This window comes from Globicephala melas, chromosome 15 (genome assembly GCF_963455315.2).
Source record: "Globicephala melas chromosome 15, mGloMel1.2, whole genome shotgun sequence".
Lineage (NCBI taxonomy): Eukaryota > Metazoa > Chordata > Mammalia > Artiodactyla > Delphinidae > Globicephala > Globicephala melas.
Genome location: NC_083328.1, coordinates 39,080,969 through 39,104,659, shown reverse-complemented (window position 1 = coordinate 39,104,659; position 23,691 = coordinate 39,080,969). Strand labels below are relative to the sequence as shown.

Below are 23,691 nucleotides of genomic sequence, written 5' to 3'. Positions count from 1 at the left end.
GATCACACACACACAAAAGAAAGATAACACATTAGATTTCCCTTCTTCCAAAGAAATATCCAGCAAATATCAGAATAGGCAGGCATACAACAATTGGTTGAATAAAAGTGTAATTATACCTGTTATTTTCACCTCCAATCCTCTGAAGGTTGTGTTGCATTTTGAGGTTTCTATTCTTAGATCCTATCATTCTATAATATTTCCAAATAATGGACAAAGTGTCTCAGGCATTCGGTGATCTGAAATCCAGTGAAAGGTGAAGAAGAAGAAAAAAAAGCTCTGTTAATGGGGTCTTTTTTGTAAAATAAGGAATTTTGAATGAAGTGAAGTTTTTAAGCTTTTTATGAGATGGGACATACTTCCGTGATTTCACAGCGTTACTCTATTTTTACTTTCATTCAGCCAAGCTCTCTCTTTCTAGCAAGGCTCCAGTTTGTTGGCGGATAAAAATACATTCGCAGTCTCTCCCAGAAGCTGCGCCATCAGCCTCGTGGACGAGAAAGAAGCCTGGTCTCCTTGTGCCGCTATGGAAATGTCTTCCTCCTCCTCCCCTGGCTCACCCGGCGCAAAGTCTTTTTCCTTCTTTGTTTGTCGTTCTCAGAGAAAATCTGGAGTCCAGACAGGGAAGAGCCCAGAGAGGGTGACCCCTTGAGGGCAGCTCCGGAGGCGGGGCGCGTCTTCACCCTGAGCAGTCTGGGCCGAGCTGCGCCCCGTCTCCGAGAGCGGGGAGAGTATTCCAGCCGAGCCAAGAAATCCGTTACCAGGCTGCTGTGTCCCCAAAGGCCATTCCAGGGCGGAAGAGGACGGGGAAAACCGCTGTGTTGATTCTCCCGCCCTGTGGGCTGGGCGCGCAACGGGTCAGGTTACAGACAGGTGAGTCGGGCGGATGGGCGAGCTGCTGGCGCCAGAGCACCCCTGGCCGGCCGCGTCCCCGCAGCCCCCGGAGCTGGCACACGTCTGATCACCCCGGGAAGGGGGTGGCCGCCACGGCCGTGGAGGCGGTGCTATGCGTCCCTGGGCACACCGAGCAGAGGTCGTAGGACCCGCAGCGCGCCCCCCAAATCCCGCAACGCGGGTACAGCTGCTCTTAGAAACTTGGCATCTTTCTTTTACCAGTTCCCCTTCCTTCTCTACCCTCTCCCCCATCCTCGGCCCTCCAGGTATAAAGGTAGATGAAAACAAACAAACAAACAAGCAAAAAACCCCAAACCCAAAATAAATACCAAGCTCTCCAGCCACCTCCCCAGTAGGGGCAGTGAGGGGATATGTAGCCCCTCTTCACTGGTTTCTTGGAAAGTATTTCTCAGCCTCAGAATTTGGGGAGCAAACGGTTAGGGGAGGCAATAATGGGAGTGGGCGAGGATAAGAAATTTGTTTCAAAGCTGTGTTTGCATAGCCAGCCCTTGGCTTTTTTTCCATCGTGTTTATTTGGGGTAAGGGGACTCTTGGGGTGGAACAAGCGGACTTGTTTTTCTTAGATTGTATGGCACAAAATAACGTTCTAAAGATGCATGAATTTTAACATTTAATTTTACTGTGTTTATTTGGGGGACTGTTGTCTATGAGGGGGAGCTGAAGCTCCCAAGTTCCCTCTTTACCAGATCAGAATCCTGGGGAGTCTCCCGCGGCCTCCCCCTTCCGCACACCGAGATTTCAACAAACCCCGGGAATGATCCACAAAGTCCAGAGGAACTGAGCCATTTTCTGGCTTGCTTGTCGGAGGCGAATCCACTGGGGCGGGGTGGGGGGGGGGCGGGGGAGGGGGCAACTCGCGGGGGCTCCAGCTCTAGGGGGGACGCCCGGGGAGCGGACTTGGTGCTTTCCTCAAAGAGTTCGCCCTGCGGTGCCTGTGATGGGGAATGGGGCAGGGGGCTGAGAGAAAAACGTTCTTCCCTTTTTAAGAAGGGGAGGGGGGAAAGACTGAGACGTTAAATTCTTTTGCAAACATTCGTGCCGAAGGAAGGGCTGGAACAGGCAGCCCCGGCCGCCGGAACCGGTCGGACAGGTAGCGAGCTTGTTGACACCGTTATGTTGCAGGGCGCATGCTCACTCCCAAGTTTCCTGGTGCCTTTTCTATTCCACCTTATGAAACTTTTTCCTCGGCGTGGTCTCACCCGCGATTTAAGGCATAGGTGTCGCCGAGCCGGGAGGCTGGGAGTCGCTGGGCGTGCGGGGGAGAGGCCGGGCCGCGCCGCGGCGGGGGGCGGAGGGAGAGGGCCGGCCGGGCGGGAAGGTGGGCTCTGGCCGCGGGGAACCGGGGACCGAGCCGCCACCGCCCCTAGAGGGGAGCAGCCGGGACGAGGGGCCGCAGTCCGGGGAGGGGGCCCCACGATGCCCAAAGTCTTCCTGGTGAAGAGGAGGAGCCCGGGGGTCTCGGTCCGCAGCTGGGATGAGCTCCCGGACGAGGAGAGGGCAGACACCTACATCCCAGGTGAGCGCCGCGCCGGGGCCGGGCCTGGGCGCCGGGTTCCTGGGGTGCGGGCAAGGGTGGCCGGGTCCCCTCTGCTCTACGGCCGAGGCTGGACTGTCCCCCTCCCCCATGTCCCTCTTTCAAGGGGAGGAGGAAGTCACGGAGGCGCGGGAGGACCGAGAGTGAGAGGCTGGGAACCTGGGACGCCCTGCGCCCCCTTCCCCCTAGTGGGCGCCTCTAATTGCCCGGCGGCGGGACCGTTGGCTGCAGCGCGGGCCGGGGTGGCCCGGGAAGGGGGCTAGGGGCCAGTAGGGGCAACCCTCAGTCCCACGTCCTCGTGGGGTTGCACAGGGATGGGTCAACCTCTCCGGGGCTGGATGGGTCGAGGTCAGGCCCCCCGCCCCCATCCCAGGGAGAGGAAATTTGGCGCGCGGGTCCCCAGCCGCGCTGGGCCCTCTTTTCCTCGTGGGCGCTGTAACTGGGACTGAGGAGCGGCTCCCAGAACCCCGAGATCGCTCAGGAGGCCGAGTCCGGGGCTCTCTCGCCCACCCCCGCGGCGTTGCCCACTTGGCGAGGTGCCCAGGTCCGGGGCGGGGCGGCGGCGGCACCGCCCGCAGGTCAAACTGCCGCGGGCGCCCGGGCCTGACGCCGCGTGCCTGTGTGTCGGGGCGCGGCCCTCCCATGCAGTGGGCCTGGGCCGTCTGCTCCACGACCCTCCCGAGGACTGCCGCAGCGACGGCGGCAGCAGCAGCGGCGGCGGCAGCAACAGCGCGGGGGAGCCCGGAGGCGCGGAGAGCAGCTCGTCCCCGCGCGCCCCCGAGCGCGAAACCCCCGAGCCTGGCGATGGCGAGGTCCCCGGTGGACACCTGGCGGCGAAGCAGCGCCCGGTCGCCAGATCGAAAATCAAGGTACGATGTCGACTCTGCCCCCGCCGCCACCTGCACCACGCCCTGGCGTCGGGCTCCCAGGGCCGGCGCCTCTCCCTGTCGCGCCCGCCCGCGCGCCCCGGCACCCGAGCACCCAGCGCGCCCGCAGCGCAGCTCCTGCACCTGCCCCTGGGTCGCGGCCAGGGCGCCTCCCCGCGTCCTCCCGCCTGCCAGGTAGCCGGCCGCCCGCGCTGCTGCACCCCGGAGACTGGCTTCCCGCGCGGGCACAGGCCCTCCGCGTGGCCTCCGGAGCTGCCTAAAGGCTCAGGCACAGCTTCCTCCCCCCAGCAGTCCATTCTGTGCGCAGGGCCTGAGGAACACCCTGGCCATCGGAGTTCCTGGAGTGGGAAAGAAGGGACCCCAGGCCCCGGGCTCCCCTCCTCTGAGGTGCAGTTCCTACAGCTTTGTGAATTCTGAGTTTCGCCCCCTTCCTCGAGTTCTGGAGGCAGTGGTGGTAGCTTGGCACACAGTGGGTCTTTCGCAATCACAACTATTCCCAGTGCCAATTATGAAGTGCCCGTTAGACACGAGGTCTGTGCCGGGCACTTGAAACTTGTGTTTGTCAAATCTTATTGAATTATGTTCACGGATGAACGGATTCAACTGCAAATTGGCCTACTGCCCCGCCCCCAGTGGGTTGGAGTGTTTGCTTCCCTCTATCTTCGCGCTTCAGCCCCCACCCCCACCCAGCCTCCTGGAATTGTAGGCCACAGCTTATCCGGACGCCCATCTGCGCTCTCCTGTGTGGAACTGCCATGATTGCTTGCTCAAAGGTATCCGCTACCTCTAAGACTAAGCTGTCCCATTCCACTGACTCACGGGCGGCGGGAGCCTGGGAGTGGCTTTTAGGAATCACAGAACCCCAGTTCCTAGCCAAGTGGGCCTTAGTGTGAGCCTTTTCGGGCTCCAGGCCCTTGGTGTAGGTGTTCATTCTTGGGCACTCCAGGGTGGTCCCGAAGCCCCCTGCCCAGGCACCGAGATGGGGCGGAAGCCCTAGGGTTAGCTGTGGATTGCCAAAGCCTCCTCCGTTACTTTTCCTGGGAGAGGTCTTCCCTCCCCTGTGCATATTCCTGGCTCCAGGGGCTTGGCTCCGTGGTGGGCTGGCGTGCATTTGGTTATCAATTGAGGCTAGAGGCTTGAGCCTGGAATCCTTAAGAAAGACACCTTTAAAGGATGCTGCGACTGGGTGTAGGCATCCTGCTTAGTGTTAAGTGCGCTGACGAGGTTCAAAGTCAGCTGATGGGAGGCTTTTCTGGGCCAGATGGGGTTAACTGGGAGGGACAATTTGCCTGAGGCCTGTAGCTCTGCCCTCCGGGAAATTCTACCAAGTATCCACTTGCATATTTATCATCCGCCGGAAGGACAATTTGCAACATTGTTTTCGGGTGGTCTATAGATACTTCACCCCTCTGTCCCCCAACTGCCCAGATTGCCCTGGAGACAAGGTGGCACAGGAAAATATCCAGTCCGTTAACCACCATTTTAGGAGATCTCTGCCACCCCAGGCAAACAGCTCCACTGGGGCCCTGGATTAAGGGAATGAATAAACCAATCTTATTCCCAGGATCCTGGTTTTGGTGCTGACGCCAGGGGTTGGGGGGGAGGGCATAGAGTTTGCTCCTCAACCCTTAACAAGGTTTCCAGAGGAGTTTTTGTTTGTTTACTGAGGCCGAAGTTCAGGTTCCCTCTCCTTCTCAGCTTCCATAAGACCTCCTGGGGTTAAGATGCTTCAAGCCTACAGAATTATCAGCTGTGGTATTGGCCGTTTTCAAATGACTGGTCCAATTGCCCGTGAATTAGCACGTTGTGTAACTGTAGAGTTCTATGCCAAGTATGCTGAACTGTCTAAGAATTAGTTTCCTAACCATAAGAGGGGGAAGCCACTCAGGCATGATGCATGTTTTTCAGTGACTTGAAGACACTTACTGGACCGTTGGTTCTTAGGACCAGAGAAGGGCAGAGAGAAGCTACATCCCATCCAACAGTATGTAGTGCCTGCTGTGCACAAGGCAGCCAGGAGATAAAGATGCTGCCACCCTGGTGTTCCAGAATCTTCTGACAGTAACGGTTAGGGCTCTAGGCTCTGGTTTAGTCCCTCTGGGCCTCAGTTTCCTCGCCTGTAAAAATGGGGATAGTAATGAAACAAGTAATGAAACCTCATAGAGGTGTGAGGATAAATGAGTCAAGCGTGAAACACGGTAGGTGTCCAATAACTCTAGCTAGAATTATTTGGGTTGGTGGAGAGACACAAATACTAAATTAATTATTAACCCTATTACAGGAAAGTGAATGCTCAGCTAGAAGCACAAGCAAAGATGCAGTACATTCTGAGCAGAGGAAGGTTTCTTGGTGTGGATTTGAGGGCTGTGAGAGAAGGGGGAGAGGCACGCTTTAGGGTCGTATGGGCTGAGCCCAAAGCTTGAGTAAGGACAGGACTCAGAGCTGGAGGGAGGATGGGAAATGGGCCTGGGGTCAGGGAGAGTCAAGGTGAGGAACTGGACATGTAGCCAGGACAGGCTGTGATGGTCATGGGGCCAAGCTGAGAAGTGTGGGTGCTCCCGTGGGGGCAGAGGAGGGGCTCTGGAAGGTTTTTGAGAAGGAAAACCTCATTTGGGTCCATCTCACCAGCTGTGGTTGGGGATACATTATCTGTTCTGAGCCTCAGTTCTCTGATCTGCAAAATAGAGATAAGCGAATCGGCCTCTCCAAAGCATTGGGCAGATTGCGAATCGGCCTCTCCAAAGCATTGGGCAGATTACATGAGACAATGGAGGCAACACGCTGAGCAATTTCGTGTGTGTGTAAACTGCCCAGTGGGGAGGTAGCCGACAGTGACTCATAGCAAGTTTTGTTAATGTCCAGTACTTTGTTGCCTACTGCAGGGACAAGGGATTTACCAACTGGATTGGCTGGATTTAAGTATTTTTAAAAAACCCACCCATTTGATATTTGGAAGGTAACATAAGCCCCATCCCTAATTCCCTGCCTGTTGACTTCAGTCTCCCAAGACAGAACTGGATGTCCCAATTCCCCCCACCAGTCTTGTAACTCACTGACCATCTCCTTGGCTGACCAGACTTTTCTTCTTGACTCTAGACCCACCAAAGGCAGGGAGCATTCCTGCTGAGCTTGTATTTTCAGCACGCGGTGCAGTAATGCCTGACTCATAGGAGGACATAAGTCAACATAGAAGAGGAATACAGGCAGGGAAGGAGTCAGTAGCATCTGGGGGGAAATAGGAAGCAAGACAAAAGGGAAAAAAGCTTGGAATGGATGCTTGAAAAAGCTTAAATTAATTTAAAGGGGGAAAAAGGAATAGGAGAACAATGCAAGTGTTAACTGCAGCCAGCTTTTAAGTGGAATATAGGTAAGTCGGTTTTTGTGGTTGGAAGGGTCTGAATGGATTTGTTGCAGAAACAGAATCCACTGTAGCTCACTTAAGCAGACAGTAGTTAATTATGGGGTACTAAATGGGCTAAAGAGAGACCAGGCTGAGCTCCCAGGAGTGACCCCCAGAGCCACACTACAGAACTGGGCTACCTAGGGAACTGCAGCCGCGGCCTCTTTGGCTGCTGTCGTGCATCACGATGCTTCTGCTAATGCAGGGTGTGAAACAATTGCCACATACCTGCCTCGGCTCAATTAACTCAGGCCCGAAGTCAAATCTCCTGCTGGTGCATGTAACTGGTGGTACCCCAGTCACATCTAAAGACCACAGATGCCAGGGATTCTGGGAAATGTAGTGTCTAGCTTTTGTAGCCTCTGCTGTACAGGAAGGCCCACCAGAGGAGCAGGAATAGAGGCTGAGCGTGTCCACCCACAGGATCTACTTCAGGGACCCTTATGTGGTCCAATCTCCTTATTTTTGTGGGGAGAAAGGTAAAGCCAGAGAGGTTTTGTTGAGTTCGTCACAGGTACTAGTGGCAAAGCCCAACCCAAGGCTCCTTATTCTTTAGCGTTGTTGTACTGCATCGTGGAAGCCACCTTTGACGCCTTAACCATTAGCACTGACAGCCTGACATGAAGGAATTGAAGCAGTTTCTCACCGTGACATGAGACAAAACCACAGGGCTCATCCCTGCCTCTCCCACACGTCACGCCCAGACCCATGGGCCTGTCCCGGGGAAGTGCAGGCACACGTTTTGCAGAAAACAAGTCCCATCAGAATCTCGGTGTGGGCACCTACAAGCCCTGTGGCCACAGGCGGGTTTCAGGTATTTGAATCTGTTTCTTCTGGATGATTAGGATACGTTCCCGTCAGCATCTCTGCATTTGGGAAGGTTCTGCATTCTGCCATGTAGTGGAGTTGTGAAGCTTAAGGAAGTAGTACATAGGAGCAGGAGGGGAATTTTTATCCTAAAGGAGCTGGGGAAATATGCTTAGCATGTTTTGAGCGCTCAGGCATAAGCACATGTGTCACTGGAAATCTCGTCTGCGCGGCCACCGGAAGGTAGCCTGCACTCACGGTAGCCTCCCACAAGAAATAGGACCATTAATTTAAGGAACTTGTCTGGTGGAAGCATCCACAGAAAATAAAGGATTTTTTTTCTTTTTTTCCTTTAGAAGTTGACAGGTAAGTGACCTTAGCCAGCTTTTGAAGTTGGTCAGAGGGCCAGCCCAGGTCCCTACCTCCCTAGATGCTCCTGAAGTCTTCAGCAGCTCTGATACAATGATGGGTTTGTTTCTGCTGCACAGGCCTGTTTTTAGAAGAACTAGAGGGGAACTTTGTGTGTTTTTTAAAATGAAAGCCGAGATCCTGCAGAAAACAGGACAGCAAATAAGAAAGCGCCAAGCTTCAGGGTTGGGGAACTGCTATCTCTCTTCATCTTTCTTGCCCTGAATTAATCTCCAGTTAGTTAATTAATCTCCAGACTGATGTCACCTCCCATCCTCGTGGTAGCTTCCTCACTTCAGTAATAAGCCTTTTGGAGAGTTAATTTTGGATTAAGGATGAGACTATTGAGCTTTTTCTGAGTATAACAGTGTCTGGAGCGGTATACTGTAATTGAACACATTAATACTTTCCATATCAAAACACGAATATTGACACCAAATGGGTAGCTTCCACTTTTGTTGCCAAGGGAGATAGGAGCGAATGTTGGTTTTCAGAGCTATTTGGATTTCAGAGTCGCAGATGAAAGACTAGGGGCTAGTGACTCACACTGAAGGTTGGTTCCCTTTTTCTTCCATCAGTGGGAGAAAAACTCAAAAGACAAATGGAGAAACAATGGGTTTTCACCAATTACCTTTTATTTAGGATCACAGGACTCTGGAGCTTGTCGAACTCTCAGAGTTAGCATTTACTGCAGCAACCAGTCTTTTTGTTTTTTCTTTTTTGGCTGTACCTCACGGTTTGCAAGAATCTTAGTTCCCTGACCAGGGATCGGACCCATGCCCCCTGCAGTGGCAGCGTGGAGTCCTAACCACTGGACTGCCAGGGAAGTCCCTAGCACCAGTCTTTTCAAAGTAGCTTTTCTTATTTAATTCCTTAACAGTCTCAAGAGGCAAGTATCATTATTGTCCACATTTTATGGGTGATGAAATTACGGCTTAGAGAGGTTGAGTAACTTGCCTACTTCCCAGACTGTAGGTGGTAGAGCAGGATTTGAACTTAGGAAAAGAGCTCATGTAGTCCCATTTTATTATTTTTACATGTGGGAAAGTATGGCCCAGGGATATTAAATGACATCACACAGCCATCCAGGTCTAGGTTTTTATTTGATCCTCAGCATTTCTTGTCTCTCCACCCCACTCATTTTGTGACCAGGTGACAAAGATGTAACTAGTTTTGGTCTACGCCTTGCAGAGTAGAGTAACAAGGTAGTTGGTTAACCCTATTTTGGACTTCTAGGAAGTAGAATGGTAGGTGTAAGCCTGTGTAAGCATCATAAAGATGGCCCAGTGAGCAGACAGGTGACCCGAGGAGAGATTGCCGGTCCTCCGGCACATGGGGCATCATTTCAGGAATCAGGGGTGTCTTCTGTATCATGCTGCCCATCCTGGGAGAGAACACGCAGAAGTGTGGCAGCTCTGGTGTTCTAGAGAGAATGTGATACATCTCTCACCGTTCCAGTGTTCTGTTGCTGCTTCACAAACAACCCCAAATTTAGCAGCTTATAACACTTTATTACGACGTCTTCTGGTTCTGCGGATTGGCTGGGCTCAGCTGTGTGGGTCTTGCCTGGGGTTTCTCTTGTGGATGCAGTCAGATGACAGTGGGGTTGGAGTCTCCTGGGGGCTTGAACATCCAGGAGGGCTCACTCATGTGACTGGCAGTTGGTACTCTTGTCCTTTTCTAGCTACTTTATTATATGGTTATACCATCTTTTTTTTAACAAGTCCCTATTGATGGGCATATAGGTAGTTTCCAGCTTTTTGCTATCACAGACCAAATTTCAAGGCACATGTGAAGTACACTCTGTGGATAAATTTCATGTTTAGGAATTTATCCTCCAAATATTTTTCTGAGGAATGTCTCCTTTTTTAAAAAAAAAATCGATGTGTAGTTGATTTACAATATTGTGTTAGCTTCAGGTGTACAGCAGAGTGATTCAGTTATACATATGTCTGTATACGTATATGTATATGTGTGTATATATATTTCAGATTCTTTTCCATTATAGGTTACTACAAGATATTGAATATAATTCCCTGTGCTATACAGTAAATCTTTGTTGTTTATTTTATATATAGTGGTATCTGTTAATCCCATACTCCTAATTTATCCCTCCCCCTATTCTTTCCCCTTTGGTAGCCATGTTTGTTCTCTTTGTCTTTGAGTCTGTTTCTGTTTTGTAAATAAGTTCATTTGTATTATTTTTTAGATTCCACATATAAGTGATATATAGTATTTGTCTTTCCCTGTCTGACTTACTTCAGTTAGTATGATCATTTCTGAGTCCATCCATGTTGCTGCAAATGGCATGATTTCATTCTTTTTTATGACTGAATAATAAGGACTCTCACCTTTCTAACAAAGGAAGTTTTCCTTCCTCTGAAAAGTGAACAAGTCTGGCAGAAGCTGGCTTCGTCAGCCATGATCTTTTTGCTGTTGAATTAACCCTCCATCTTCTTTTGAAAAGGCCCTCTTCAGACGTTCTGGATATAATTCATAAACGTCTGGAGTCTGGATTGGTCAGAAATACATTTATAGTTGGCGAACAACCCTTCATGGGCTGGAGGGTGCACCTTATGGCAATTCTCTACATGAGCATTTTGTGTTGACTCAGTTTTCCATGTTGTGAAAAGTGGAGAAATGGCAACACTGCGTTTGCTGAGGCAATTGGAGATCTTTTATTTTTGCTCTGAGAAAACCAGAGGGAAGTTCCCCAGAGAATGGGGTGCCCTCCCTCTCCAGTCCCCTCGCCTCATTCCCTCTTTCTCCCCTGTGTTAAAAAGCTTTCTGTATCTTTCTCAGTCAGATGATCCACTGACCCTGAACTCCCTTAAATGGTCACTGATCTCCATCCCCTCTGCCCTCAAAATTTTTATTCTTTTCAAACCAAATAATGCCAGTGATTTGAGATTTCCATCCTGGACGGTAATAGGAGGTATTCATGTTACATGCTGAGCATTTTAAAAATAGGAGTTTACCAAAAGGATTAAAGTAAACAAGGGTTCAGGTTGGAACCATAGGTGGCGAGTCCTCGGGCACATGGTGCAGGACTTTCAGAAGACAGTTCTAGCTTTCTTCACGTTTTTCATCAGAATTACCAGGTTCATGTGCCTCTGTCCTATTTCATTAGCCGCACTACCTCTCAAATGACCTTTATCCTGTGTAGACTTGGCCTTCAGAAGCTCACGGCATTTTGTTTGCCAAGACCTGGGCCATATTTAGTCTCTTCACATCCCTTCAAGGGAGGCGGTGACCAGAATGGGGACTGCGGATTTGCAGGAGACCATGACCTGTCCTGTGATAGGAGAGCCTTGGGCACAGCTGGGTCTCCCTCAGGCCCTGCCAGGCCCCACCCCTTTGGGGGGCAGAGGTGGGGTATGAGGCAGGAGGGTCATCAGACTCAAGCCCTGCGGTTGTCCTCCTGTATCTTCCAATGTGCCCACCCCCCCCCCCGCCCTTTGACAGTCGTTGGGGGCCCTGCCCTTCTCTCCTCCCTCAGCTCTGTGCGTCAGCTACTCTCCAGGGCTCAGGCTGGCCAGGCTGGACTACACACAGTCCCCCTTTTCCCAGCGCCCTCTCTGGGATATTCCTTGCCCTTCCCCCATCTTCTTCATCGTGGCCTGGCTGAGGTGTTCACCTCTCTGGGTACACTTTCCCGTGCGCCCACTGTCTGGGCTAGGCTCCCCTCCCAGCCACCCCTTGCAGCTGGGGCTTCCCAGATGGCAGTGGCCTGTTGCCCGGTCTGCTCTCCGACTAGACTGGCAGCTTCCTGGGGACAAGCCATCCTGGTGCTCTGAGCACAGGCCCCGTCTCGGATCAGGCACACGTCAGTGTCGGCCGAGACTAAGGTGGAGCAGTGAGAATGAACTGGTGGAGGGGGCTGACTGGAAAGCCCTGTGCTGGGGTCTTCGCCTCCTGCCGCCTGTGAGCCATTGCCCACCAACACTTTCTGACTGTGCAGGGCCCTCATGTGCGCTTGGGGCATGGGTGGGGGGTGGGCAGGAGCCTGCGCGAATGCTTGCTGGCTTCCGCGAGGCGTTTAGTTGAGGAAATGTTCGTGCCTGATGGAAGCCTCTGGAATGAGTTGGAATAAAGTCCTGAACCGTGTGAGGGCCAGCCCCTCACATCTCAGGTGTGGTCCATGGACTGCACGGTGGCATCTCCTGGGAGGTGTCTAGCAATGCAGCATCCAGACTCCACAAGACCTCCTGAATCAGAATCTGCACTTTTTTAAAAAAATTTTATTTATTTTTGAATTTTATTTTATTTATTTTTATACAGCAGGTCCTTATTAGTCATCCATTTTATACACATCAGTGTATACATGTCAATCCCCATCGCCCAATTCATCACACCACCACCCCCACCGCTTTCCCCCCTTGGTGTCCATACGTTTGTTCTCTACATCTGTGTCTCTATTTCTGCCTTGCAAACCGGTTCATCTGTACCATTTTTCTAGGTTCCACATATATGCGTTAATATATGATATTTGTTTTTCTCTTTCTGACTGACTTCACTCTGTATGACAGTCTCTAGATCCATCCACGTCTCTACAAATGACCCAATTTCTTTCCTTTTTATGGCTGAGTAATATTCCATGGTATATATGTACCACATCTTCTTTATCCATTCGTCTGTCGACGGGCATTTAGGTTGCTTCCATGACCTGGCTATTGTAAACAGTGCTGCAATGAACATTGGGGTGCATGTGTCTTTTTGAATTATGGTTTTCTCTGGGTATATATGCCCAGTAGTGGTATTGCTGGGTGGTATGGTAGTTCTATTTTTAAGGAACCTCCATACTTTTCTCCGTAGTGGTTGTATCAATTTACATTCCCACCAACAGTGCAAGAGAGAACCTGCATTTTAACAAGACCCCCAGAGGATTCGTGTGTGCACTGAGGTTTGAGAGGCACTGGTCTTAGGGGTATGCAGACCAGTTTGGGCAGGGGCTGCAGTGGCTGTAGAAGCTCATCGGGGAGGGAACAGGTGAGCTGAGGCTTGGCAGGAGGCAGTACCCCAGTGGATGAAAGGAGGGTGTTTGAGACAAGGAAGGTGTTAAGCCAGGAAAAGACCAGCTCTTCTCGCTAATAATGTTTGTCTGAAAATTAAGTTTTTTAGGTCCTTTTATGAATAGAATTTTGGCAGAACGGTTGGATCCATCTTCTAAAGGATCTGATAACTAGGAAACCTTTAATGAATGTATCAGATCTCGTGTTTTTCTTCACACAGTTAGAGATTCTGTTTTCTTCCTTTGAGGCAGCAAACACGGTTGAGAGAATGAACCAGGCAGTCCAGAACCTGGGATTTGGTTATAGTTTTTCTGATAACAAAACTGTGGGATCCTGACCAAGTCACTTCCCAAGATGACCGTCTTATTTGTTCATGATTCTGGGTCAGGAACTGGGGCACGGCTGGGCTAGGCAGTTTTCCTCTGGGCCGGGTTTGTTCACTCAGCTGGTGGCAGCCCTGGCTGGGCTGGAAGGTCCAGTGAGTCTTTATTCATACCTGGCACCTCATTGCTCCTCTGCATGGCTGCTTGGGCTTCCCCACAGTATGGTGGGCTCAGGCTTCCTCATGGCTGCTGGCTTCCAAGAGGGAGGATGCAGAAAAGCTGCACTGTTTCTTAAGATCTGGAACTGACACAGGCCCTGCCCAGATCCAGGGGGAGAGGAGACAGTCTCTTGGTGGATGCTGGCCGGGAGGAAGGAATTGACTGTGGCTGTCTTTGCGGGCTCTGTGATGTTATCAGACCTAGACTCCTCTTTCCTTTCTGCTCTTCCATCCTCAGCACTGGCTTCCGCCTTGCGTCCGAGGTGGCTGTTGCTCTCCCGAGCAGGAAGGAGTAAATCAGGGGAGAGGGCACCATCCTTCCCCTTAGAGAGTGTATCTCACCAGCCAGGTGGTCCCGCCCGCAGGACTTGCTGTGAGGCTGGGAAACGTAGGCGCGTAGCTGGGGGCGGGGCGCCCAGCTGGTAATCAGAGGTCTGTCCCGAGGACCAAGGGGAGCATGGGTGTGTGGGGGGGTGCAGGAGCCCGAGTCAGGTCCAGCCTAGACGCACCAGGCGGTGGGCGGGCCGCCCCACACGGGTCTTCACCCCTCTCTCTGTCCCAGTTCACCACAGGCACCTGCGGCGGCGACGCGGCGATTCACACCTGCGACCTGTGCGGCAAGGCCTTTCGCCTGCAGCGCATGCTCAACCGGCACCTCAAGTGCCACAGCCAGGTGAAGAGGCACCTGTGCAGTTTCTGCGGCAAGGGCTTCAACGACACCTTCGACCTCAAGAGGCACGTGCGCACGCACACAGGTGAGGGAGGGACGCGGCCAAGAGCCCCTGGACTTTCCCCGCAAGGAACCCAGTCGGGAGCCTGGGGCAGAGTTATGTTTCCGGAAGAATCGTGGGGCGGGGTGTTTGGGGTGGGCCGCCCGGCTCTGCCACCTGCCATTGGTGTCCCCTGGGGCCCGCGCGCCGCTCTCAGCCTGTTCTCGCCTCGGTGAGATGGGCGGCGCATCACTGGCCGGAAGTGTCCTGGGAGCTGTGATGCCCACTCGGTGCAGCCCTCGGGCCGGGCTGAGGGATGGAATGTGGTCCCCCTGGTCCCTCTGCTGGTATTTTGTGCTCCTTTCTCGGGAAGTGAGTCTGTCTCAAAATAGCATCACGTGGCTTCCTCCTGAGAGCTCAGAAAGAGAACACGCAGCTGACTTAGCGCTGCCCGAGCCTCCTGTGGGGGCGGGTGGGCAAGTGTCACCCCCACCCTGAGCTTTACTCAGCGCGGGTCTGGGTCCTCACCAGCTCCCTTCCACAGACAGCCCTGGGGTGCCGGTTGGCCGCCCTCCCGCCCCCTCTGGCTGTTCGTAGCCTCGGTAGTTTTGTCTAGGAAACACCTGGCCTCCAGGCTGCTCCTTGAGGGCCACACCTGTGCCAGAGCGATCCCTGGAGGAGAATTCGAAGATGCCATCTCCTTGCTAAAAAAACCTTCTCCAGGGCTTCCCTGGTGGCGCAGTGGTTAAGAGTCTGCCTGCAGATGCAGGGGACATAGGTTCGTGCCCCAGTCCGGGAAGATCCCACATGCCACGGAGCGGCTGGGCCCGTGAGCCATGGCCGCTGAGCCTGCGCGTTCCCGCAACGGGAGAGGCCACAACAGTGAGAGGCCCGCATACCGCAAAAACAAAACAAAACAAAACAAAAAAACCTTCTCCAGCTCTGGGCAGGACAGAATCCAAACTCCCCATCTTGATGGGCTCCATGTCAAGCCCCTCACAGTCTGGGTCCCATCTTCAAATCCCCATCCTGTCCCAGCCCCTCCCACCCCATCCCACTCCATCTTTTCTTTTCTTTCTTTTTTTTTTTTTTCATCTTTTCATCCCACCCATTTCATCTCATCTAAATCCATCCCATCCTAACCATTCAGTCTTGCCTTGGTGCCACGTACTCTCCCTACAACCTCATAGAATTTACTAATTATAGTCCCACTGATCCCATCAAGCTCTTTCAGGGTTTAGGGTTTCCCTCAGCATTTTGGGGGTGGGGTGGGAAAATGACCACTCCTCTCTCCCAGGGGGCCTCTCAGGTCCCCAGCCGCCACACAGGGCCCTTCTCAGATCCTCTGTATTCAGATTTCCTTTAAGCCCTTATCACACTTTTTTGTTCTTAGAGTACTGGCCATGAGCTTCCTCCCTGGCCTCAGAAGGGTGTCCTCCACCCTACAGAGTGGGCTGGCCTACTAAAAGGTTTTTCTTTTTCCTTTAAAAAAAACTTTTCTAAAGTGAAATTTTCATTTAAATGTAACATACATCCAGCAAAGCACACAAACCATAAGTGCATAGTTTGAGAATGCAGGACTTTTTACAAAGCGAACACAAGCATATAACTGGCTGGAGTATTTCCAGCCCCCATAAGACACTGCCCCCTCCCTCCTGCCCCCTCTGGTCACTGTCACCTTCCCTCCAAGAGGCACCAGTAGCCTGACTTCAGTAAAAGTTTGACCTCTGTGTGGCCAGGCTGACACCTGGGTTGGGGCAGGGAGAATGCTTAGGGAGATTGATGGTCCTGTGTGATTAGGGAGGGTCCTATAGAGGGTGAAGGGTCCTGTAGGTGGTGGAGGGTCCTGTGGGTAGTAGAGGGTCCTGTGAAGGGTGGGGGTCCTGTGGGTGATGGGGGGACCCCTGGTTATCAATGGACCCATTACGTGACTGCAAAGCTGGGCTTATAGGCAACTGACCCAAGGAGCTGGAGGAAATTGGGGACCACTCATGCCGTCATTTGTCGTTGGTTGTCCTGGAGAGTTTCTCAGCTTTTCCTCTCTATCTGAGGGTGTCCTTGAGGGCATGGCCTATTTCTTCTGCAACTCCTCACCTGGTGGGCTCTGTGGTCACGCCCCCACAGAGTGAAGGGGGCTTGGGGAGCATTGTGGGCTGTTGGTACCTTCAGTTGGAGTAAACATGGAGCTGCCTCATCTGTGACTGAGTTAATTCTCCATTAGTAGAAATATTAGGGACTGACTGCTCTCAGGGAAGAGTTTGTAAGAGTTTGCACTGAGTTGGTCACACAGTGGTTAAGCACTCTGGATCTGAGCTAGCTGATTCTGCAACCTTGTGGAAATTACTTATCTTTTTGCCTTAGTATGTCCATCTCTAAAATGGGCATGGATTTATTACCTATCACCTAAGTGATGGCTGCGAGGTTTCAGGGCAATAATGGCATATAAAGTGCTTCACAAATTGTAAGCACTTAGTAATTATGAGCTATTAGTGGTGGTAAATGTTGAAATAGTTGGCAGAATTTTCCTGGGGCCCTGCGGGGTGGCAGGCTCGAAGACTCACCTCTGTGCTTGTGGAGAGCTCAGCCAACATAGGGAGAAAGAACCCAAACCCCTGACTGACCCAAGGAAACCAGCAGGTGTGCCAGACAGAAGAAAAAGTGGCGAATGCTGGTGGGGAGGCCCGGAAGGTGCATTGTTGCTGGCAGGGGCACCAGGGAGGCTTCTCAGAGGAGGTGTCCTTTTGGCTGAGCCTTGAAGAGTGAGCAGGATTTTCACAGTTGGACGGGGAGGGAGGGGCATTGCAGATGGGGAATGTCTTAGTTTGGGTTCCCCCAGAAACAGACCCTGACACGAGGATTTGGGTGAAGCCGTTTATTCGGGAGATGGTCCCGGGGGCACAGTGAGGGGATGAGGAGAGGAGACAGAGGGAAGGAGACTCAGTGAGAGCTAGTTACTTACTGAGTGGGTTACCACTGGGAGCAACTGGGGCTCAAGCCCCCTGGGGGTCCTCTGAATGCACACAATGCACCCCAGAATTGCTCCAGGGGCAGGAAGTGGGGTATTTATCCATCAACTCCCATCCTTCCTTGTTTGGGGGTCCATCCTGGGACCCTCTGCTCCTAGGCACTTCCTCCCCGAAGCCCCTTGCAGACCTCACGTTTCCGGGGAGCATCATCGGGCAGGAGCGGCAGGAAGCCACTGGCCTCCTGGGACTGTCCGAGCCGGCCTGGTGGGAGGCTGAGGGGTTCGGTGGGGGGGGGGCAGTGTCTGCCAGGGAGAACGAGGCTTAGCGGCCGGGGGGTGCGGGGGGGCGTTGGCAGAGGCGGGAGAGCCTGTGGAGGCTTGCACAGCTTCCTCAGGTGGTAGCGAGCTCAGAATGGTGGCTCTTCTGCAGGCCAGGCCCTCAGCTTTATCCTGTTGTGTCCAACAGCCCCGAGGAGCCCCGAGCCCTTGTTACCCGCAGTTCACAGGTGAGGAGCTGGGGACGGCTGGTCTTCCTGAGTCCAGGTCCCCCGCTTTCCACAGGCCCCTTCTCTGTCTCCGCCCCTCAGTACTGTGCTCACTCAGCGTCCTTCCCGAGGCTGGGCCTTATCAGCCGCCCCGGTTCAGTTTCTAGAAGCCAGCTTGCTCTGCAAGAGGCGAGATAGAGAGGAACTCGGGCCGGGCACAAACCGCACCCTCCAGCCTGGGCTTTACAGTGGGTTGCTGAGGAGTCTGAGCATGTGTTCAGTGGTGCCAGCATGTCCTCTGGCCACCGAGTGAGCAGAAAGGGGGTGGCCTGCACCCCGCCCCACCCCCACCCCCACCCCCAGGGCCCTGGGCTCCTTCATCTCCTACTCCTCAAAGATGAGACTTCTAGTGACTCCTAAAGGAGGGGCTGAAAATCACCGGGTTGCTGAATGAAAGCGCCTTCCACCTGATGCTTCCCCAAAGGACATCATGTACTTTATCCCACGAGGGGCGAGGCTGGCACTCAGGAGGCATTTAGGACTGGAACCCTGCAGCCTCTCTGCGCACGGGGAGCTCTGGGTCCGCGGAAGGTGGCTGGTCCGATTGAGATGTGTGGTTACGTGTAAAACAGACACTAGATTTCAAAGGCTTAATGCAAAATAAGAACGTAATGTATATCAATTTTTAATGTTGATTTCATGTTGAAGTGGTAATATTTTGAATATATTGGGTTAAACAAAAGGTATCCTTAAAATAATTTCACCTGTTTCTACTTATTTTAATGAGGCTACTGGACATTTTAAAATTACAAAATGGCTTGCATTTTAATCTCTGTTGGATAGCTCTAAGGTCATTGAATCTACAGTTAATGATTTAAAAAATTTTTTATTATAATTTTGACTCTTAAAGTGACCAACAAATAGCATTATGGAAATGTCTTGAACCTATTTTCCCTCTGGTTCATTTTATTTATTTAATTGGCCGTGCCTCCAGGCACATGGGATCTTAGTTCCCCGACCAAGGATCGAACCCGTGCCCCCTGCAGTGGAAGCGCGGAGCCCTAACAATTGGACAGTCAGGGAATTCCCTGTTTCTTTTTTGTTTTGGTTTGGTTTTTTTGGAGTATAATTGCTTTACAATGTTGTGTTAGTTTCTGCTGTACAATGAGGTGAATCAGCTCTATGTATACCTATATCCTCTCCCTCTTGGACCTCCCTCCCACCACCCCCCATCCCACCCATCTAGGTCGTCACAGAGCACCGAGCTGAGCTCTCTGTGCTTTATAGCAGGTTCCCACTGGCTATCTATTCTACACGTTGGTAGTGTATATAAGTCAATTATAATCTCCCAACTGTAGAGATGTGGATGGGCCTAGAGTCTGTCATACAGAGTGAAGTGAGCCGGAAAGAGAAACAAATATGTATATTAATGCAGATATGTGGAATCTGGAAAAATGGTACAGATGAACCTATTTGCAGGGCAGGAATAGAGATGCAGATGTAGAGAACGGAGATGTGGACATGGGAGGAAGGGGAGGGTGGGACGAATTCCCTGGTTTATTTTCTGATGGAGATGTGCCTCCAGGTAATAATGACCAGGAAGAGGAGTCAAAACATTGCTGACAAACTGGCTGGTGGCAAACGGAATAAAGGGGTCCCAGCTCTGGGGATGCCCCTCTGCGGGGGCTGGAGGGACAGGCCTGGCCTCCTGGCGCCAGAGGCCTGCCCTGCAAGCTCTGAGCTCTGTGCAAAAGGGATAATCAGTAAAAAGAGCAAAAATCTGGGCTCCTCAGACCTTTCTGTAGTTCATGTGTACCACCTCACTGGCTCCAAAAGGTCTCACCAGAATTCTGGGAATTCGGTTTTGCCTTTGATGGAGACGTGAATGTTGGATTTTGGCTCTTGACAATTACAAGTAAATGTTGTGTTTGGACCAGAAGCAAAGATGTGGACAGTGTTCTCACAACTACAGTAGGCAGACGAGTGAAGGTTATGGTTGCTCCCAGTCCGGTTGGGCCAGACCATGACTAATTTGAAGACTTACCTGGGATCCCAGGACCCTTCTTTTGAGAACTGCAACCACAGTGTTGATGAGGTGGGCAAAGACGGTGGGACCGGGGATCGGGATTAATCCCCTCCCCCACGTCTCCTCCTGAGAGAGCGGGGCCTCTAAGACTCAGAACACGAGGAAACTTCTTGGAAAAGGTCCAGGGAAACCGGAGCCTGGAAATGTCTTACCTTAATATCCAAGCAGATGAAAGAAAAGATTAAGACTTCTTTTCTGGATATGACTTCACCAAGGAAAGAGTAGATCAGAGGTGTGTGTGTGTGTGTGTGTGTGTGTGTGTGTGTGTGTGTGTGTGTGTGTGTGTGTGTGTGTGAGATGGGGGAGGGGGAGCAGCAAATGACATCTGAGTCCAGATTGGAAGAGAGAAACTGGAACAGAAGAAACTCGGTTAACATTTTGTGAAAATACGTCTGCAAACGAGTGGCTCTTTTCAATCCAAATTGACTTAGGTTGGGTTCCCTAGAAGCAGATTCTGAGATGGCGATTCTTATAAACCGATTTATTGAGGGAGAGCTCTTGGGAGAAACCTGTGAGGGAGGGGAGAGCAGGACAGGGTAGCAGGGATGTGGCCCCAGCTTGATCCCACCAGGGCCCTGGGGTGTGACTGGCGCTACAGGCCTGTCCTGTCCCCAGGCAAGTGGGGGACATTTCTGTGCCCATGTGAGTCAGAGGCTGCCTTTCCCCTGGGTGGGCAGGTCACTTGCCCAGTGCCCGTTCCTTGGAGAAGGGGACATCCAGGAACTGTCAGCTGCCAACATAGGTGACAGCTGGGGAGTGAAGTACTGGCCCAGAAAAGGGGGTCCTGATGGGGGACCAAGAGGGTCCACTGCATGCATAATAGAGGGAATTGCTCTATTTAAGTGGAGTTGACAGGGTCACTGAGGCCAACGTGTGAAATTACGGCTGTTGACCCACCTCAGGACAAAGTAGAGACGGCGGGTGGGAGGGATGAGCTTTCAAGACAGGATTGTGTATTCAGTTCATAGCCCGTGAAAAACGTCAGGGGCCTGGTTTTACAGAATATTCTTCTGGATTTGTTCACGTGTTTTAGGTTGAGCCAGCTGGCCATCCAGGGAAGGAGAGAGTTTGCTGGGGGCAGGGTGTGGGTGGGGGAAATCTGTCATTTAGATTCCAACAACCAGCAGGTGCCAAACTGAGCACTGAGCGTCTCCCCCCTCGCTGCCCAGGGACCCCGGCGCCAGTGGCGCCTGGGGGCGTGGTGAACGTTTACTGAGGTGTCAGTTGTGGTCTGGGCGTTGTTCGCCACCGTGACCAGGTGTGCCAGGCTCATCAGACAAGTACAGCTTGCATTGAATGCATTTTATTTTTCTCGTATGTAAAGTGACTACTTACTTTGTAAAAGACTTCAGTCAGTATACAGACTACAGAGGAGAAAACCTGCGCTGCTGTAACCAGTTGAAAAGGGCAAACACATGTGCGGGGTCCCCCGCTCAGTTTGTGAGGGCTCCAGGGGGGCATAACTCGGGTTGGTGATAACTTTACGACCCTGACTAGAGTAAAGGAGTTGGTTCGAGGTGCGCCTGCCATTCCTACTGAGTTCCACGGAGGGAGGCTGAGGAATTCAGATCTGAGGTCCGGGCAGTGGGGAGGGGGCTCTGGCCGGAGCGCAGGGTCTGCCCTGCCCCCCTTGGTGGGGCCTTATCTCAGGCCTTATCTTCCATCTGGGCCACATTGAGAAGGAGGAGAAGGCAAACAAATCCCATCTTGATTGAAGAAGAGGAAACAATGGTGTCTGTTTGGAGCCTACGGGGAAGGGTTGATTGGACTGGGAAAAATGCAGGCTGGGAGAAGTTTGGAGCGGGGCGGGTGGGAGTAAAGAATAGAGTTACCTCCACCCCGAGGGAGCTGAATGCTGCCTTGTAGGGTGGCCTCCTTCACTCACCAAACTCTCCCCTCTTTTATTTTGACTGACTTTTTAGCTACAAAAAATAATATTGAAAGGGAAGAATGAAAGAAAGAAAAAAAGAAGCCTCCTCTCCACGCCAAGCCCTAGTTCCACTCCTGAAAGCAAGCCACCACTTAATTTTTTTTTCCCCAGAAGTTTTTAACACACATTGCTTTTTTCGTGCACTATCTATCCTGGAGATTGTTTCCCATCTGCAGAGGTAGACATACATCACTCTTTTGAATAGTTGTCAGAGCGTTTCTTAATATGAGATTATGACGTAATTTCAAATGTGGAGGCGCTGTCATTTTTTTCTCTTGTCCCAAATGATGACACTTATTTACATTCTCAGGGTCGGTTTTTTCTTTCCTCCTTCCCTCCTTCCCTCCCTCCCTCCCTCCCTCCCTTCCTTCCTTCCTCTCTTTCTCTGTCTCTCTCTTTTAATTTTAGACAGGACTACCACAGATATTCTTGTAAATCCTTTGCCTACTTGTGTGAGTCTTTCTGTAGATAATTTCCCTGAAGTGGGCCAAAGGGCAGACCCATTATGATGTTTGTGGGGTGGTCACATTGCCTCCCGAAGAGTTTGTCCTAAATGCCCAGTCCCACAAGGAGGCCTGCAGAGAGCTCCTTGCTGAAGTCCATGTTTGGATAAAGTCCAGTAAAGGAGACTTAGCTACAGCAAGCAGAGAGCGCCAGCGACAAAGACTTTTCTTTGGGGATGAGTGACATGAAGCTTGATTTGGTAGTAGGAATAGAACATCTGAAAAGAAGAGACCCTTTGTGATAACCCAACACACAGTATTTTCTGCTCGAGGTGATACAGACCCGCAGCACAGTAGTCTGGAGGGTGGACGGGGAAGGACGTCTGTCCCCTCCTCTCTCCACCAGCTGCCTAGGAACGACATTTAAAAAAATTAGCCTTTAAAAAATTTATTTTTTTAAATTGAAGGATAGTTGATTTACAGTGTTGTGTTAGTTTCTGGCGTACAGCAAAGTGATTCAGTTATACATATGTGTATATATATTCTTTTCCATACTCTTTTCCATTATGATTTATTATAGGAAAAAATTATCCTTTTTTATTGTAAAATAGATAATGAACAAAAAGGTGTACATATAGATACAGTTTAAAGACAGATACTAGATATTCACATACCCACCAGCCAGCCAGCTTCTGAATAGAGCGTGTTTGCGTCCTGTTGACCTGGACTGTAAGCTGTTGAAGCTGCATCCCGTTGAATATTCAGTGTGTGCTGCATCCTTTGCTTGTGAGATCTTGGTTAATCCTCAGAGCAGCCTTACAAGGGGTATCAATTATTATCCCCATTTTACAGGTGATGAAACTGAGGTGTGGACTCAGTTAATGCGTGGCTGATGGGTGGTGCCTGGGTTTCCAGTGGCCTTGGACTCTGTTACTGTGTAGGTGTCAGTAGGTTAATGATGCCTGGTGCGGGGATGGTTCCGGGATCCCACTCCAGGCTCGGACAAGATTGGCCTTTGCTCGAGAGCGCCCACGTCCAGGACAGGTGAGGCCCAATGTCAGGGAGGCCTTGGTATCTGTCCCCCTCATCTGGGGCTCCTCCCTGGCCCCCGAGTTTGGGGGAGAGGAGGACTCCAGGAGGGAGGGACTTGTTCCCCAGCCCAGAAAGAGTCACCAAGAGGCGGCTGCTGGGTGACCATGTCTGCCTGCACCAGTGAGCGAGGGATGAATGTGGTGTTTGCAGAGCGGGGTGGGGAGGGTAGGTTTGCAAAAGTCAGAATTAACTGCCATAACTAGAGGTGTGGGGACCTCCTGTCTACCCCGCTCCACCCCCCGCAGTCATCCTCATCCTAGCCGTCATCTGCACGGCGCAGGGCTTTGAAATCCTCTAGCCCTGGCTATCCAGGCTCTGCTGGGTGCTGTGCCCGTAGGATTCGGCTGAGCTGGGAATGAAGAGAGGAAGGAGACGTGACCGTGCGAGTGGACTTGGCCCTGGCCCGATGCCCTCGGCAAGGGGCAGGGCTCAGGCAAAGCCATGCAGCCCCGTCTGCATCACCTTCTCAGGTCACC

The 23,691-nt window shown here is 51.9% G+C and overlaps 1 protein-coding gene across 4 annotated transcripts in view; it reads left to right on the top strand.

The window, feature by feature from the left end:
* The first annotated feature begins 395 nt into the window (after positions 1–395).
* OVOL2 (ovo like zinc finger 2) overlaps positions 396–23,691 on the top strand; it is a 41,683-nt gene continuing 18,387 nt past the window's right edge. For 2 of the 4 annotated variants that reach the window (XR_009558878.1, XM_030872417.2), the window contains exons 1-3: positions 1,797–2,431; positions 3,098–3,318; positions 14,067–14,259. Coding sequence is in view for 3 of the 4 variants with exons in the window: in XM_030872417.2 (XP_030728277.1) it covers positions 2,029–2,431; positions 3,098–3,318; positions 14,067–14,259 (817 nt within the window). In the remaining variant the exon portion in view is untranslated. Of the gene's footprint in view, positions 874–1,796; positions 2,432–3,097; positions 3,319–4,042; positions 7,551–14,066; positions 14,260–23,691 lie in introns of those variants that run through there. The other 2 variants (XM_060284100.2, XM_060284098.1) reach the window with 2 other exon arrangements.